The sequence below is a fragment of the Lytechinus variegatus genome, chromosome 19 (genome assembly GCF_018143015.1).
Source record: "Lytechinus variegatus isolate NC3 chromosome 19, Lvar_3.0, whole genome shotgun sequence".
NCBI classification, from domain to species: domain Eukaryota; kingdom Metazoa; phylum Echinodermata; class Echinoidea; order Temnopleuroida; family Toxopneustidae; genus Lytechinus; species Lytechinus variegatus.
Genome location: NC_054758.1, coordinates 21,853,566 through 21,866,890, shown reverse-complemented (window position 1 = coordinate 21,866,890; position 13,325 = coordinate 21,853,566). Strand labels below are relative to the sequence as shown.

The 13,325-nt window shown below is 36.9% G+C and overlaps 1 protein-coding gene across 2 annotated transcripts in view; it reads left to right on the top strand.

The window, feature by feature from the left end:
• The window catches only part of LOC121405850 (2-oxoglutarate-dependent dioxygenase htyE-like), a 30,040-nt gene that overhangs the window by 3,408 nt on the left and 13,307 nt on the right, over positions 1-13,325 (top strand). For both annotated transcript variants that reach the window (XM_041596821.1, XM_041596822.1), the window contains exons 3-6: positions 549-664; positions 2,225-2,294; positions 11,373-11,489; positions 12,017-12,202. In XM_041596821.1, coding sequence (XP_041452755.1) covers positions 549-664; positions 2,225-2,294; positions 11,373-11,489; positions 12,017-12,202 — 489 coding nt within the window. The remainder of the gene's footprint in view (positions 1-548; positions 665-2,224; positions 2,295-11,372; positions 11,490-12,016; positions 12,203-13,325) is intronic.

The following is a 13,325-nucleotide window of genomic DNA, read 5'->3' as shown; positions in this document are numbered from 1 at the left end:
AAGTTGTATCAGGAAGATAAATTGTTCAAGGCCTGTACGTGTTTCTTTGTATTATTTATTCTAATTTTAGGGAATAATACATGAACATGTACAATGTATGACTGTACAAGTCTGTACAATGGTGGCAATCAAGTTATTCTTTGAAAATACTTTAAGACATTTGTGGAGTGATATTCAAATCAGCCCAATTTCTATTGTGAGAACCATTCAGTTTCAGTTTTATTTTTTCTCATTTCCAACAAAACAGTAGACAAAATCCATCATAAATACAGTTTTAACAATTGAAATGTAATAAAGAAACATGTAACCATCGATATATTATGATGCTCATAAACGGGAAGACGATGATGACGATGGTAATGGTGTCTATGAGGATGATGGTGTTGATGATGAAGATATTAATAATAGTCTTGATTGTATGTTGTTGACGGTTATAATATACTAGTGTATAAACTGGTATTAAGGATCAAGATGATGAAGAAAATGATGATTATAATATGTAAGATGAAAGACTGCAAGGTGAACTTAATTTTATTTTTGTCATATAGATCGAAGATGCATTTTACTACTCAAAGAAGTTCTTTTTACTGCCTACGGAGACAAAAATGAAATATGTTCGGCCACAGAATACAAACCATGGATACATTCAATTGGAACGAGAAGGGTAAGTCATAATAAATTAAAGAATACATGCAGTCATGCAGACCTGGGGCCCATCTTAAAAAGAGTTAAGATTGATCCAATCAATCGTAACTCTATGGAAATCCATCAGTTTCTTAAATTTTTCTACAAGAAATATACAAAATGTCCTTTGTAAACAGAGAAGCACAGTGAATTTGTAAGAAAACAATACATAAATATACATCATAGCTAGAAAATATTTTGAACAAACATGTTGACGTGCCTGCCATCCATAGTTGCGATTGATCGGATCAATCGCAACTCTTTGTAAGACGGGGGCCCTGTACTATCAGAACATCGTGAGCATACATTTTGAAAATACCCAAATTCCACACTTTATTGTCCATCATTTTTTAATATTTGCCCTTTTTACACAGGATTTTCTTAACCCCGGACTATCGCTAACCCCATACTATCCTTAACCCCGTACTATTTTTTTTCCTTTTCACACATGCCAAATTGTTATTGCTAACCCCGGATAAGGAATGCTTGCTTTTTACACACGAAACTTGCTAACCCCGGACTAGTGGTTTTTGTCGATCATTCGTAGTACAAGTGCTTCACTCTTACACTTTTTACACACGCTACAATTTCCTTAACCCCGTACTATAGGTGGGGCCAAATTGCCATTTAGCCCCACCTATAGTACGGGGTTAAGCTTAGCCCACTTTCGTTTTACACATGCGATCTTAACCCCGTACTATTGCTCTTAGCACCGCAATTGGTGGGATAACCCTGCTTTTTTGCAGGGCCAAATAATCCCGTACTATAGGTGGGGTTAGCCCACTTTGCAAAAACGCTGTGTAAAGCGAAAGTGGGCTAAGCTTAACCCCGTACTATAGGTGGGGCTAAATTGCCATTTAGCCCCACCAATAGTACGGGGTTAAGGAAATTTTAGCCTGTCTAAAAAGGGTATTTTGAGTATTTTACTCCTCATGCAGCTATCATAAGAGTCGAGTTGCAATCACTAGGTCAAGGTTCAATGTCATTTTTGGACAAGACACATTTCCATTCGTTTATTATGTCCATTAAAGGATAATACTTTGTACTCGATCATTTTTGTTTTATACAGAAAAAAACTGAGAATATTTTATTGATACGGTATTCAAATGATCATAATAGCTTTTGCAATTTGGGACTGTAAAGTAATTGAATTTGCTGGGAATGCTGGCATATCGTACTGATTTTTTATTCTTTTTTATTGCCTTTCTGTTTTATAATGGTATGAAAACCACTTTTTTAACATTCCATTTTAGTTGTAGCTGAGAAGTAGGCCTACATCCAATGTCAAAAACCAGATTTATGAGACAGAGAATATATGATACTTTTGACATTGTATGATTAAAGATATAAATCCTCACACTTTAAACCAAAGCCTACCCCCAGGTTAACACTGCATTTTCTATTTAATGACCAAATTTATTAGGGTAAAAAAAATAAATGAATGAAACAGGGGGATAAGAACATTTCAGTGTATGTGATGTATTAAATTCACAATACATGAATACCTAACTACCAGCCTATTTTCTGTGTCTACCATTAGGTTGAATCCAGACAGACCATTCAATGATTTAAAGGAAGCATTCAACTGCACTACAGCATCAGAACATAGGGTAAGTACACTGTATATGCCAATTGAAGAAATTCTCAATCTCTTGTACAGGGTCAATAGTATGAATTTAATCTATTTGAGTATCGTCTCTGAACAAGAGTCATGACCTAGTTGAATTTTGTTTTCATCTGTTGATTCAATGTGAACATTTTATTTGTAGGTTTTGTATAATTTAAATACATTTGTCTATAGCTTCTGATGTTATTATTTTGCATTTAAACAGGACACTTTTTTTAGAGCAAGTTTTACTGCATATAGTGATAGCCAAAGATTACATACTATGTCTTGAAATTCTTTAGGAAATCTACATATTTAAGAAAAATTTCAAGATATTTTGACATTGATTTTGAACCCAATATTTAAATATTCATGTCAGATCTGTCGCTATTTAATTCATCCAATAGGACACATATTACACGTACTTTATTCTCCACATCACAACACTTAATGGGCATACACACTGGCCGATCCAGGGGGATGGGGCAGCCAGCCCATGCCCCCCCCCCACTAGAGGCACAATTAACATTTGTAATGCAAATATGCCGTTATAACAAAAGTGTTCCCCCCTTTGTTAATTCAAGGACTTTTTTTTCTTGTCATTTTGTGTGTGTGGAAAAAATGACCTTAATATGAGGGTGAAAACCTTTTTTTGGGGGGAAGGGGGGGGGGGCGAGGGGGGCTTGTCAAATTTTCTTCAGGAAAATGTGTGCCCCCCCCCTTTGGAAAATCCTCGATCTGCCCCAGTGCATAATGTTTACATTGAGAAAATCTTGAAGTAAAGAATTTGAGTAGTGATAATCTGTACTATCAAGAGGATTAATCAAAATTTTGGCTTAAAAATTGGGGTGTGCTAAATCACTGTGCTTCAATTTAAAAATATTTAAATATCCCTGTATAACAAAACTTTCAAGGTTTTTATCCAGGCACTTATTTTTTCAAGATAGATATATATAAACAACTTTATATTCATTTTTTTTTAAATATAATCTGTGCCTGTTCTTCTCCTTCCCTCACTTTTTCAATACTGATTTTCAGTATGTGGTACTGAACAAATGAGAAAAATACATAATAACGTTCTGGACATGCAATATAACGATTTCTTAGTTTTGTGTGTTGTCCTTGTTCTTGTTCAGGATTGCAGCTGTGCTTTTGTGCAAGAGAGGGGCAATGGTGCAGAACCTATTACTATTATTGCATGTTCAAAGAAAAAATATTGAAAATGCCGAACAGTTATTTGTGGATGGCATATTAGCATTGAGTGGATGGATGTTGACACAGTATGATTCTCTTTACATTCCGGGATTTTCAAAGCTAATGAATGGGATCTACGTGAGGTTATAATAGAGGTCATTGATTACATTGAAAGCCCTAAAAGAGCTCTGCCGTTTTTCAAACACAAAAAAGAAAACTCTTTTCTCAATCATCTACTATCATAAAAACACCAAAATGTATTTCTATAACCATAAATTCCCCTGGTTTTCTGATAAACACGTACTTTTAACAATGAAAACCCTTTCATGCCTGACATTAAAAAAACCCCAGAAATTTCCCCTACTTTTCAGATTGACATGCACTATTAGGTCTGACATATTTATGAAATGATATTCACCTGGTTTTCTCAGAAATCTAATGAATGCCCTTAACATGTACAGGTCTATATTTCTATAAAAAAAAGTAAAAGGCATTCCTTGTTTTTCTGAAATATTTATCATACTTTCTGTTGACTTTATTACCACAGTACATGTACATGTACATGTACATGTACATGTGGCCTTCCCTGGAAGCTATTTCAGGGTGGGGGGGGGGGGAATGGCCCGGTTGAACGCATTATTTCTCTGTTTACACTCCGAGGAGTATGTGTACCCCCCTTCCTCCTCTTTCATGCTCATACATGTACATATATACTAGTGACATGGTAATATAGAAGTAGTCTGCTGTACAAACCCTTCTCTAGAGTTAAGATAAAGGGTCTGAAGACGTGCAGCCTTGTCTGAAGGCCCTCGCTCAAGAATTTGGTGCATTTACACTACAATGCACCACCTACCCGGTATTATTTGCATCGGACAAGCCGAAATCTGCAATGCCATATGGGAAAATGTGGACATCTGTGGCACACGTGCATGCGATTCGGCTTTACTGGTTGACGACGTTTGGCAGGCTTGCATGAAATTATGCTGTTTACTAGGGTCCAGGAGGTGGGAGAGGAATTTGTTGCACATATATTTTGGAAATTTAGACCATTATTCATTTATTTGTGATTTCTTTCTCTGCTTTGGCCATAAACATCACAGTCACATATAACAGAAAACAAGCACTGTGCCCTACCAGCTCCTGTGCGCTATGTTGACCCCGAAATAAAAAATTGGCCCGTCCGCTGCCACAGGCAGATTGCGCAACGTATTGTGAATCCACCGAATTTAAACAGCAAGTTTTGTATTGTGCTAGTCTTTGCTTGGAGACCCACTTGTTGATCAAAGTTTCAATCAGGGTCTGTGCCTGCAGACTAATATGGGGGTACATACACCCAAACTTTAAAAGGTGATGTAAGCAGAAAGAGTCTACTTCTAGGACACAAATATTATTGTGGTCAATTTTCTTGGAGAAATATGTATTTTCCCACAATATAGTTCAAGGTCACTTGAATTTGAAGATTTTGATCATTTTTAGATCCATGTTGATTGGTATTTCAATCAGGCATGATATTCCAATCCTCCCACACTTGAACTTGTCTGAAGATACAGACCCTTTAATATTGAAACTTTCATCAACTAGAGGGACATAGAACAAGTCTTACAAGGAGTTGCAATTGATCTGATCGATCGCAACTATGGAAAGCAAGTAACTCCAACATCTAAAATACATTTTTGTTCAAAATAATTACTAGAAATGATGTATATCCAAACATTTTCTGTTTTCTTGACAATTCAGTATGCTTCCTTTTTGTTTCCAAAGGACAAGAAAACAAATTTCAGAAAGAAAAATAGTATGCAGCAATTGTTGGATCAATCGTAACTCTTTGAATGACAGGGCCCTGGGGAGCGTTTCATGAAAGGACTTGTCGGATGTTTTATCCGACAAGTCCTATTTTATTCGACAGATGCTATAGTAACACTGCTCCTCAACCAATCAGAATCCAGGAAAGTTGTCAGATCTGACAACTTGTCGGACAAAAATATTGATGAAACACCCCCCAGATGTGCAATTTTTATCCCTGATACACTATGCAGAGTCATGTATTAATACAAAGGCAAGTGCAATTACAAGCTACTTGTAAAGTACATACTTCAAGGCAAGTGCAATACATCTAACTTTTTCTGACATCACATTTGAATACAATCAACCCAGTGTTAGCTCATGTTACATGATTTATACTATGACACCCGACATGTTTTCCTGTTTTTAGAATGTGCTTAACTTGTCAGATTTTGACAGAGTTTCCTGAAAATATTGTGACAGGTTAGAGCCTTTTGACCTGGTTGGATCTGAACTTGGATTATGTTTAGGAATATTATTCCCTAGATGGCCTCAAATACCATTCAGGTACATGTGTGCCCTTTGCAGTAGAAATTGTACGTTGAATTTTAGAAATAGCAGATTCAGGAGAGAGGCCTGAACAGATAGACTCAAGTTGCATGTACACTGATTTGTACAGCACGAAAAGTAAACCCCTCAAAAAAAAAAGTTTGGAAATCTGAGTATTGCCATTAATTTCTCCCAACTCCCAATTTTACACAATGCATATTTGATATCATTTAAAAGATCATTTAATTCTCTTTAAAATGATACAATGCTTGTTTTGATCATGCAAATCACAGAAAGAGCAGGGTTTATAAAAAGTGTTGGATGAGGTCAGAATTGAAAAGCTGCGAAACGAGCAGAAATAGTCATGAAGGTCAACATAGAACATGAGTCTTTTGTCTGTGTCAAAAGCGATGAAAATTCATTCAAATCAAGCCCCTGCTTCTTAATTTTTGATGTTTTGTTGTGGTTTATGTAGTGATTGTTCTGTGAGATAACATGGTTTGAGTAGTGGTTTGAAATACCCATGCAAGTTTGATTGTCTAGTTATTATTTTTGCTTGTGGAGAGGTGTGTTTGATTCCATGTTTAAGTTAAGGTGCATGAAACCAAAAGAAACTGCCGAGAAACTCACTAATGCACCACAGAAAAAAATAGAACAGTGACTTACAATAATTGTGTTAATATGCAACTTTTGCATTTGACCTTGCCCCACATTTCAAGGCACTGCACATCCATGTAAACCATAATCCTATAATGTAGGATTAATCATTTTAAAGGAAATTAAATCATCTATTCATTGGCAGGGCTCCACACTAACCCATTTTTTCTACTGGTCCAACCTATTCATGTCGGACCAGTAGATACCCAGTTTTTCAAATTTTTACTGGTCCGAACCTAAAATCTACTGGTCCCAAAAAGTAAAGAAAACATTAAAAAAAAGGCGCAAGTTTATTTTTCTAGCCTTTCGTGACCCCCCCGTAAAACGAAGGAATGAAGGACAAAAAGAAAGCAAGACAGAAACGAAGAGAGTAAGACAGAAAGAAAGAAGGAAGGAAGGAAAGTCAGAAAGAAAGAAAGGATGGAAGGAAAGCAGGAAGGAAGGAAAGAAGTAAGAAAAGAAGGAAGGAAGGAAAGTAAGAAAGAAAGAAAGGATGGAAGGAAGGAAAGTAAGAAAGAAAGGATGGAAGGAAGGAAGGAGGGAGGAAGGAAGGAGGAAGGAAGGGAGGAAAGAAGGGAGGAAAGAAGGAAGGAAAGAAGGAAGGAAAGTAAGAAAGGATGGAAGGAAGGAAAGGAGGAAGGAAAGAAGGAAGGAAGGAAAGTAAGAAAGAAAGAAAGGATGGAAGGAAGGAAAGTAAGAAAGAAAGGATGGAAGGAAGGAAGGAGGGAGGAAGGAAGGGAGGAAAGAAGGGAGGAAAGAAGGAAGGAAAGAAGGAAGGAAGGAAAGTAAGAAAGGATGGAAGGAAAGAAGGAAGGAAAGGAGGAAGGAAAGGAGGAAGGAAAGAAGGAAAGAAGGAAGGAAGGAAGGAAGGAAGGAAAGAAAGAAGGAAGGAAAGAAAGAAGGAAGGAAAGTCAGAAAGAAAGGATGGAAGGAAGGAAGAAAAGAAGGAAGAAAGGATGGAAGGAAGGAAAGAAGTAAGGAAAGAAGGAAGGAAGGAAAGTAAGAAAGAAAGAAAGGATGGAAGGAAGGGAGGGAGGAAGGAAAGAAGGAAGGAAAGTAAGAAAGAAAGAAAGGATGGAAGGAAGGAAAGAAGGAAGGAAAGAAGGGAGGAAAGGAGGAAGGAAGGAAGGAGGGAGGAAAGAAGGAAGGAAAGTAAGAAAGAAAGGATGGAAGGAAGGAAAGAAGGAAGGAAAGAAGGGAGGAAAGGAGGAAGGAAGGAAGGAAGGAAAGAAGGAAGGAAAGAAGGAAGGAAAGAAGGAAGGAAGGAAGGAAGGAAAGAAGGAAGGAAAGAAGGAAGGAAAGAAGGAAGGAAAGAAGGAAGGAAAGAAGGAAGGAAGGAAGGAAAGAAGGAAGGAAGGAAAGTGAGAAAGAAAGAAAGGATGGAAGGAAGGGAAAAAAAAGGGAGGAAAGAAGGAAGGAAAGAAGGAAGGAAAGTAAGAAAGAAAGAAAGGATGTAAGGAAAGAAGGAATGAAAGAAGGAAGGAAAGAAGGGAGGAAAGGAGGAAGGAAGGAAGGAAAGAAGGAAGGAAGGAAAGAAGGAAGGAAGGAAAGAAGGAAGGAAGGAAAGAAGGAAGGAAGGAAAGAAATAGAGAAAAAAAAATTAAAAGAAAGATTGAAAAGAAAGAAGGAAAGAAAACAGGAAGAAAACAGAGGAAGAAAGCTCAAACTATTATCATAAATAATTTGTTTCTTTTTTGGCTCAATTAAAATAGCTACGAAAGAAAGTCAGAAACCAAGTGTATCAACACACACATAAATGCATATGTGGGGCTAATATGTATTCAGACGATACCACCCGAGACCCGATCTGTTTGAACCAAACAGAAGTGAAAATTTACCCTTTTACTGCTTACAGATGACAGAGTTACTCCAATTTTTAGGAAATATGGACATTATAAGAGCCTTTCATGAGTATGAACCGTGAATTTTGACAGTTCTGTGAGAGATTTCTGCCAGAGTTTAGCCAGGCTTCGTTCGTGCGGCCAGTGGAGAATTCACCATGTGGATTGTGTGGCTGACTACATGTACACTGTATGCATGCTGTATAGTATAGTAACACGTGCGATTCATTCTGTGTGTATTCTGTGTGTGAATTGCAGAATTTAACGGGGGGAAATGGTTTGCTGTGAATTTGACCATTTCTGGAAAAGTTATTGGCCCAACAATGGTTTTTATTACTGGTCATGTCGGACCCTTAAATCTTGCTATTTTGGGAAAAATTACTGGCCCGACAATGATATTTTTTACTGGTCATGTCGGACCAGTAAATCTTCCAATTTCTGAAAATCTACTGGCCCAACAGCGATTTTTACCGGTCTGGGACCGTCGGACCGCCGCTAGTGTCGAGCCCTGTCATAGGTATCAATCACATTCTCTAAAACCAAGGAGGGCTTATCCAAACTTTTTTGAGGAGTTTATGTGCATATTCTACTGCACTGTTAAGAGCTTATGAAATGCTTTAAAAAGAATTAGAAAAGGGGAAAAAGAATGTATGGGAATGAATTGAAAAGATGGGTTTGTAGTCGAAGTTTGAACATTGCTACTGATGAAGAAGATTTAATTAACACATGTACATATGGCAAACCATTACATAACTTTAGAGCCGGCAGGCAAAAGCATGATCTCCCAAAGTACATGCTTGTACCAACAATAAAACCAATTTCAATTTTATCAGTTTATTCCCCCCTTCCTTATTATACAGGTTTTAGCAACCCTACTTCACCTGGGAAATCAATAACTACAGTCATATCATGCAATGTGGTGTACATTATGGAACCACCTCTGATGTATGTTGTAGTTTGTTTTAATAGCAAAATTGGAAGTGTAGATTTAAAAAAAAATCAACTATTATAAATGCCAATTTTCAGTCAAGGCTTACATGTAAGTACTGGTAGAAGTGCTAAAAAGTAATACCCTTTTCATAAACCCATCCTCCAATTGGCCACTTAAGAGCAATGCGGATAATTCAATAGAAATTGCGTTCATAAACTCTGAAAATAATCCGCATTATTTTTACTGAAAAAGGTGGATAATCGTCATGACAACTGGACACGCCCCCTCCGATGCGGTGGTGTTGGAAAAGGGTGACCTTGTGACCGCACCATGGCAATTATCCGCATTATTTGGAAATGCGTTCGTAAAGTCAAAATCTGTTCCCGATGCTGCTATTATGCCGATAATAGCAGCATCAAAATAATGCGGATAACTCTGGTCCTCCTCCGATTTTACGACCATATTATGCTGCTATTAGCCGCATAATTGGGTTTATGAAAGGGGTATTAGTGAACCCCACCATAAAATTCACTCCTTCATGCTGAGTGTTGAATGTAGACAACAATACTACAATGTTTGGTGAGACCAGAAAATGAGACTGAAGTGAATATATTTTATTACTTGACTTCACATTTATATAGATCTAAAACATGACAGATCTTGAACACTTGAAATAAGCTCATTTTCTGATGGCATTCACTAACTTTCTAGCACCGCTTTTACATGTGAATGTGAATGAACTTTATTGATCCTCCTCGAAAAAGTAACATACATGTTTAACAAGATACATGTACATGTACAATTATGCTAATGCATATGTCGAAAACGTTAAAAAACAACAAACATTGATAATTAAAGGAAAGTAATATAAAGACGAGGAAGACGAGGAGACCTTTGGAAGCCAGGCTTGTTATACGGTCCCTCAGTATTGAAACAATACATTATTTGTTTGTTTAAAGCAAAACTTGATTCTAACTAAACTGGTTGATAATACTGAAAAAATAGGTTGTACTAAGGTTATACAGGGATACATATGTGGTTAAAAACTATTTACAGAAAAATATGGATATGTTGAAAAAAAAGTAGGTTCATATAAAAAATATAGATAGATAGATAGACAAAAAGATAGATAGAAAAACAGGGGGGAGCACAAAGTTACAAGATAGAAAATGGCAAGAGATAAGAAAAACGTCGAGAAAATCTCACTGACATTCTTTTGTTCAGTGTTTGAGGATCGTTGACTGAGGTGACAAGTTAGTTTTGTCAGACAACAAAAGAATATTGATGAAACACTCTCCTTTGTTTTTTTAGACAACAAAAAAATATTGATAAAACAATCTCCTGGTGGGTGTTTCATAAAGCTGTTTTTAAGTTGCGAGACACTTCACATGTACGAACAGAGAATAATTTTCCTGGTATCTCATCGCAATTTGCTCCACATTTTTGAAAGACTGCTATGCATAAGTCTTTTCTGTAGCGTATTTTTACATAGGACTGTACATTACTTTATAGCTGAGAGTTTTTCTCTTATGACCAAAAATGCTATTCAAATTTGTAAAGCAAAATTATACCCTGACGAATGACTGGTGATTATTTCTTGTGGTAAATGATCCGGATATATTATTGTCTCACCACCTGTGTTTCAGTGGCATCTAAAGTTGTTTGTCACATCTTTATGAAATATCCCCAAATACAGTATGTGTATGCATACCAATGTGAAATACGAAAAAATTAAATTATATCCGTCCTCTCTTGACCAAGTGATTGTCTGTTCACACACTCTGGAATTCAGGGGGTTTTTATATACAGCAGGGGCATGATATAAAATTTTTTCTGTTAATTGTAACTTAGTGAGTAAACATAAAAAGCTTGACCCCACTGGTATTCTTTTTCATTGTACAAACCTTTTTAATTTACAAATTGAATTTCATTGATCAAAGATATACTTTAACTATTTATTGCAGGGAACCCATACTAACAAGCTTTGCTTTCCAGTGGGTTCCCTTTTTTCATTTCTGTATATGATTTTTTTTGTTATGCTTTACATTGTAACTTTTGTTAAATTTTGGAATGAAAAAAAAAGAATAAATGCAATCAATCAATCCTTTTTTCTTTATTTTTTTTCAAGCCTTACCCAGATGAGGAGTTGCCTGAATTCCGAACATCACTGTCTGGTCTGTTTGAAGTTTTGGTCCCTCTCCATAACAGGATCTTAGAAGTCATGGCTAGAGGACTCCAATTGGAGGTAAAAATAGAGAATTAAACTGCTAAATTTGTGTTTACCGGTAAATAACATGGAATCAGAATATCTGCTTGAAAAATAAGAGAGAGAGAAAGAGTTATATTAAATAGACACATGCACATGTATTGGTGCCTTCTAAAAAAATATAATATTAGAATGCTGCAATATCAAAATTACTTTGCAATGTATTTCAGGGGCAGAAATAGGAAATATCTCCCCAAAGGTAAGGGGACCAAGGGCTGGAAAATTTGACAAGCAAAAACAAAATGAAAAAAGAAAGGTTATCACCCCAAAAAGTGAGGTCATCTCGTCCAAAATACATGTTTATTTTGATTTTGAATGATGTATTTCTTTCCATCATAAAAGACCAAAAATAGTAGGGGGGACATTTCATATTGTGTTCCCCTACTATTTTGTGTAGGGGGGATGCGTCATCCCTGTCCCTCCTGAGATTTCCGCCCATGATGTACTTCATTGTGCAATCAAATTTTTGTATTTCTTGGTGTTACATGGATTTATTTCTAATGCAGGATCCTCAGTACTTTGTTGAAAGACACAAGTTCATTGGAACCTTGAAGAGCAATTCTACACTCCGTACGCTGTACTACCCATCGCTGGATAATGTAGATGTGAAAGAGGACCAGGTCCGATGTGGGGAACATTCAGATTATGGTGGGATAACCCTGCTGTTCCAGGACCCCCAGCCTGGCCTAGAGGTAGGTCTTGGTCTAGGATTACAAATTCTTTAATATTTAGGTGAATTATATAGTAGTAGTATATTATTACATTATATATATAATGTAGTAGGGAAAGAGGACCAGGTCCGATGTGGGGAACATTCAGATTATGGTGGGATAACCATGCTGTTCCAGGACCCCCGGCCTGGCCTAGAGGCAGGTCTTTGGTCTAGGATTACAATTTTTTTTTTCAGGTGAATTATATGGTCTAGGATTAAAGATAAATGCTTGATTATGTTGTGGGGAAAGAGGACCAGGTCCAGTGTGGGGAACATACAGATTATTAGATTATTAGATATTATGGGATAACCCTGCTCTTCCAGGATTTAGGCCTACCAAGACCCCCAGTCTGGTCTAGAGTTAGGTCTTGGTCTAATATTAAATACATGTATAAGTGCTTGCTATTATTGAAGAGGACCAAGTTTTGTGTGGGGGCCAGTCAGGTTATGGAGACAAAAAAATAACCTTGTTTTTCCAGGATTTCGGCTTGGTCTTACAGGAGATTGCAGGAACAGACCCCGATTGAAAGGTTTATCAACAAGTGAGTCTTCACACAAGACTAATTAATATGACTTGCTGATTTAATTTCAGGGGACCTTCTGTACACAAGTCAATGATAGGGCCGTTTGGCTTCTTATTGAGGCCACTTTCCTCAAGTGTAGGGTGTGCACAGCAATCTAGTGTAGAGAAAAATCTTTGTCAAGGATTGAAGACATGAATCTCTTATCGGCTCTTTATCCTGTTGATTATCAAACCCAAGGTCACTGGATTGTAAAATATCCTGCCATTTCTGTCTGACTTGTTTAAAGGATCACAATTATGCCATTTGAATCTTTGATTTTCATATAGACTTCAAATATACCACATGCAACTGCCTTCCAGTTTCTTATATGACAATGAACTCTCATTGTGAGTTATGTACTGACTGGGTTTACCCCTTGATTTGTCAGTGAACGGGGCAGCTAGAGGGCACTGGGTTCCGCATGATGATGGGCTGATGGATGGGTTGGGGTGAATGAAGCAGATGTGAAATTATCATTCTTACATTGCACTTGTTCATGGTTCTTGTGTAGTATTTATATAAATTTCTATAAAATCTCAT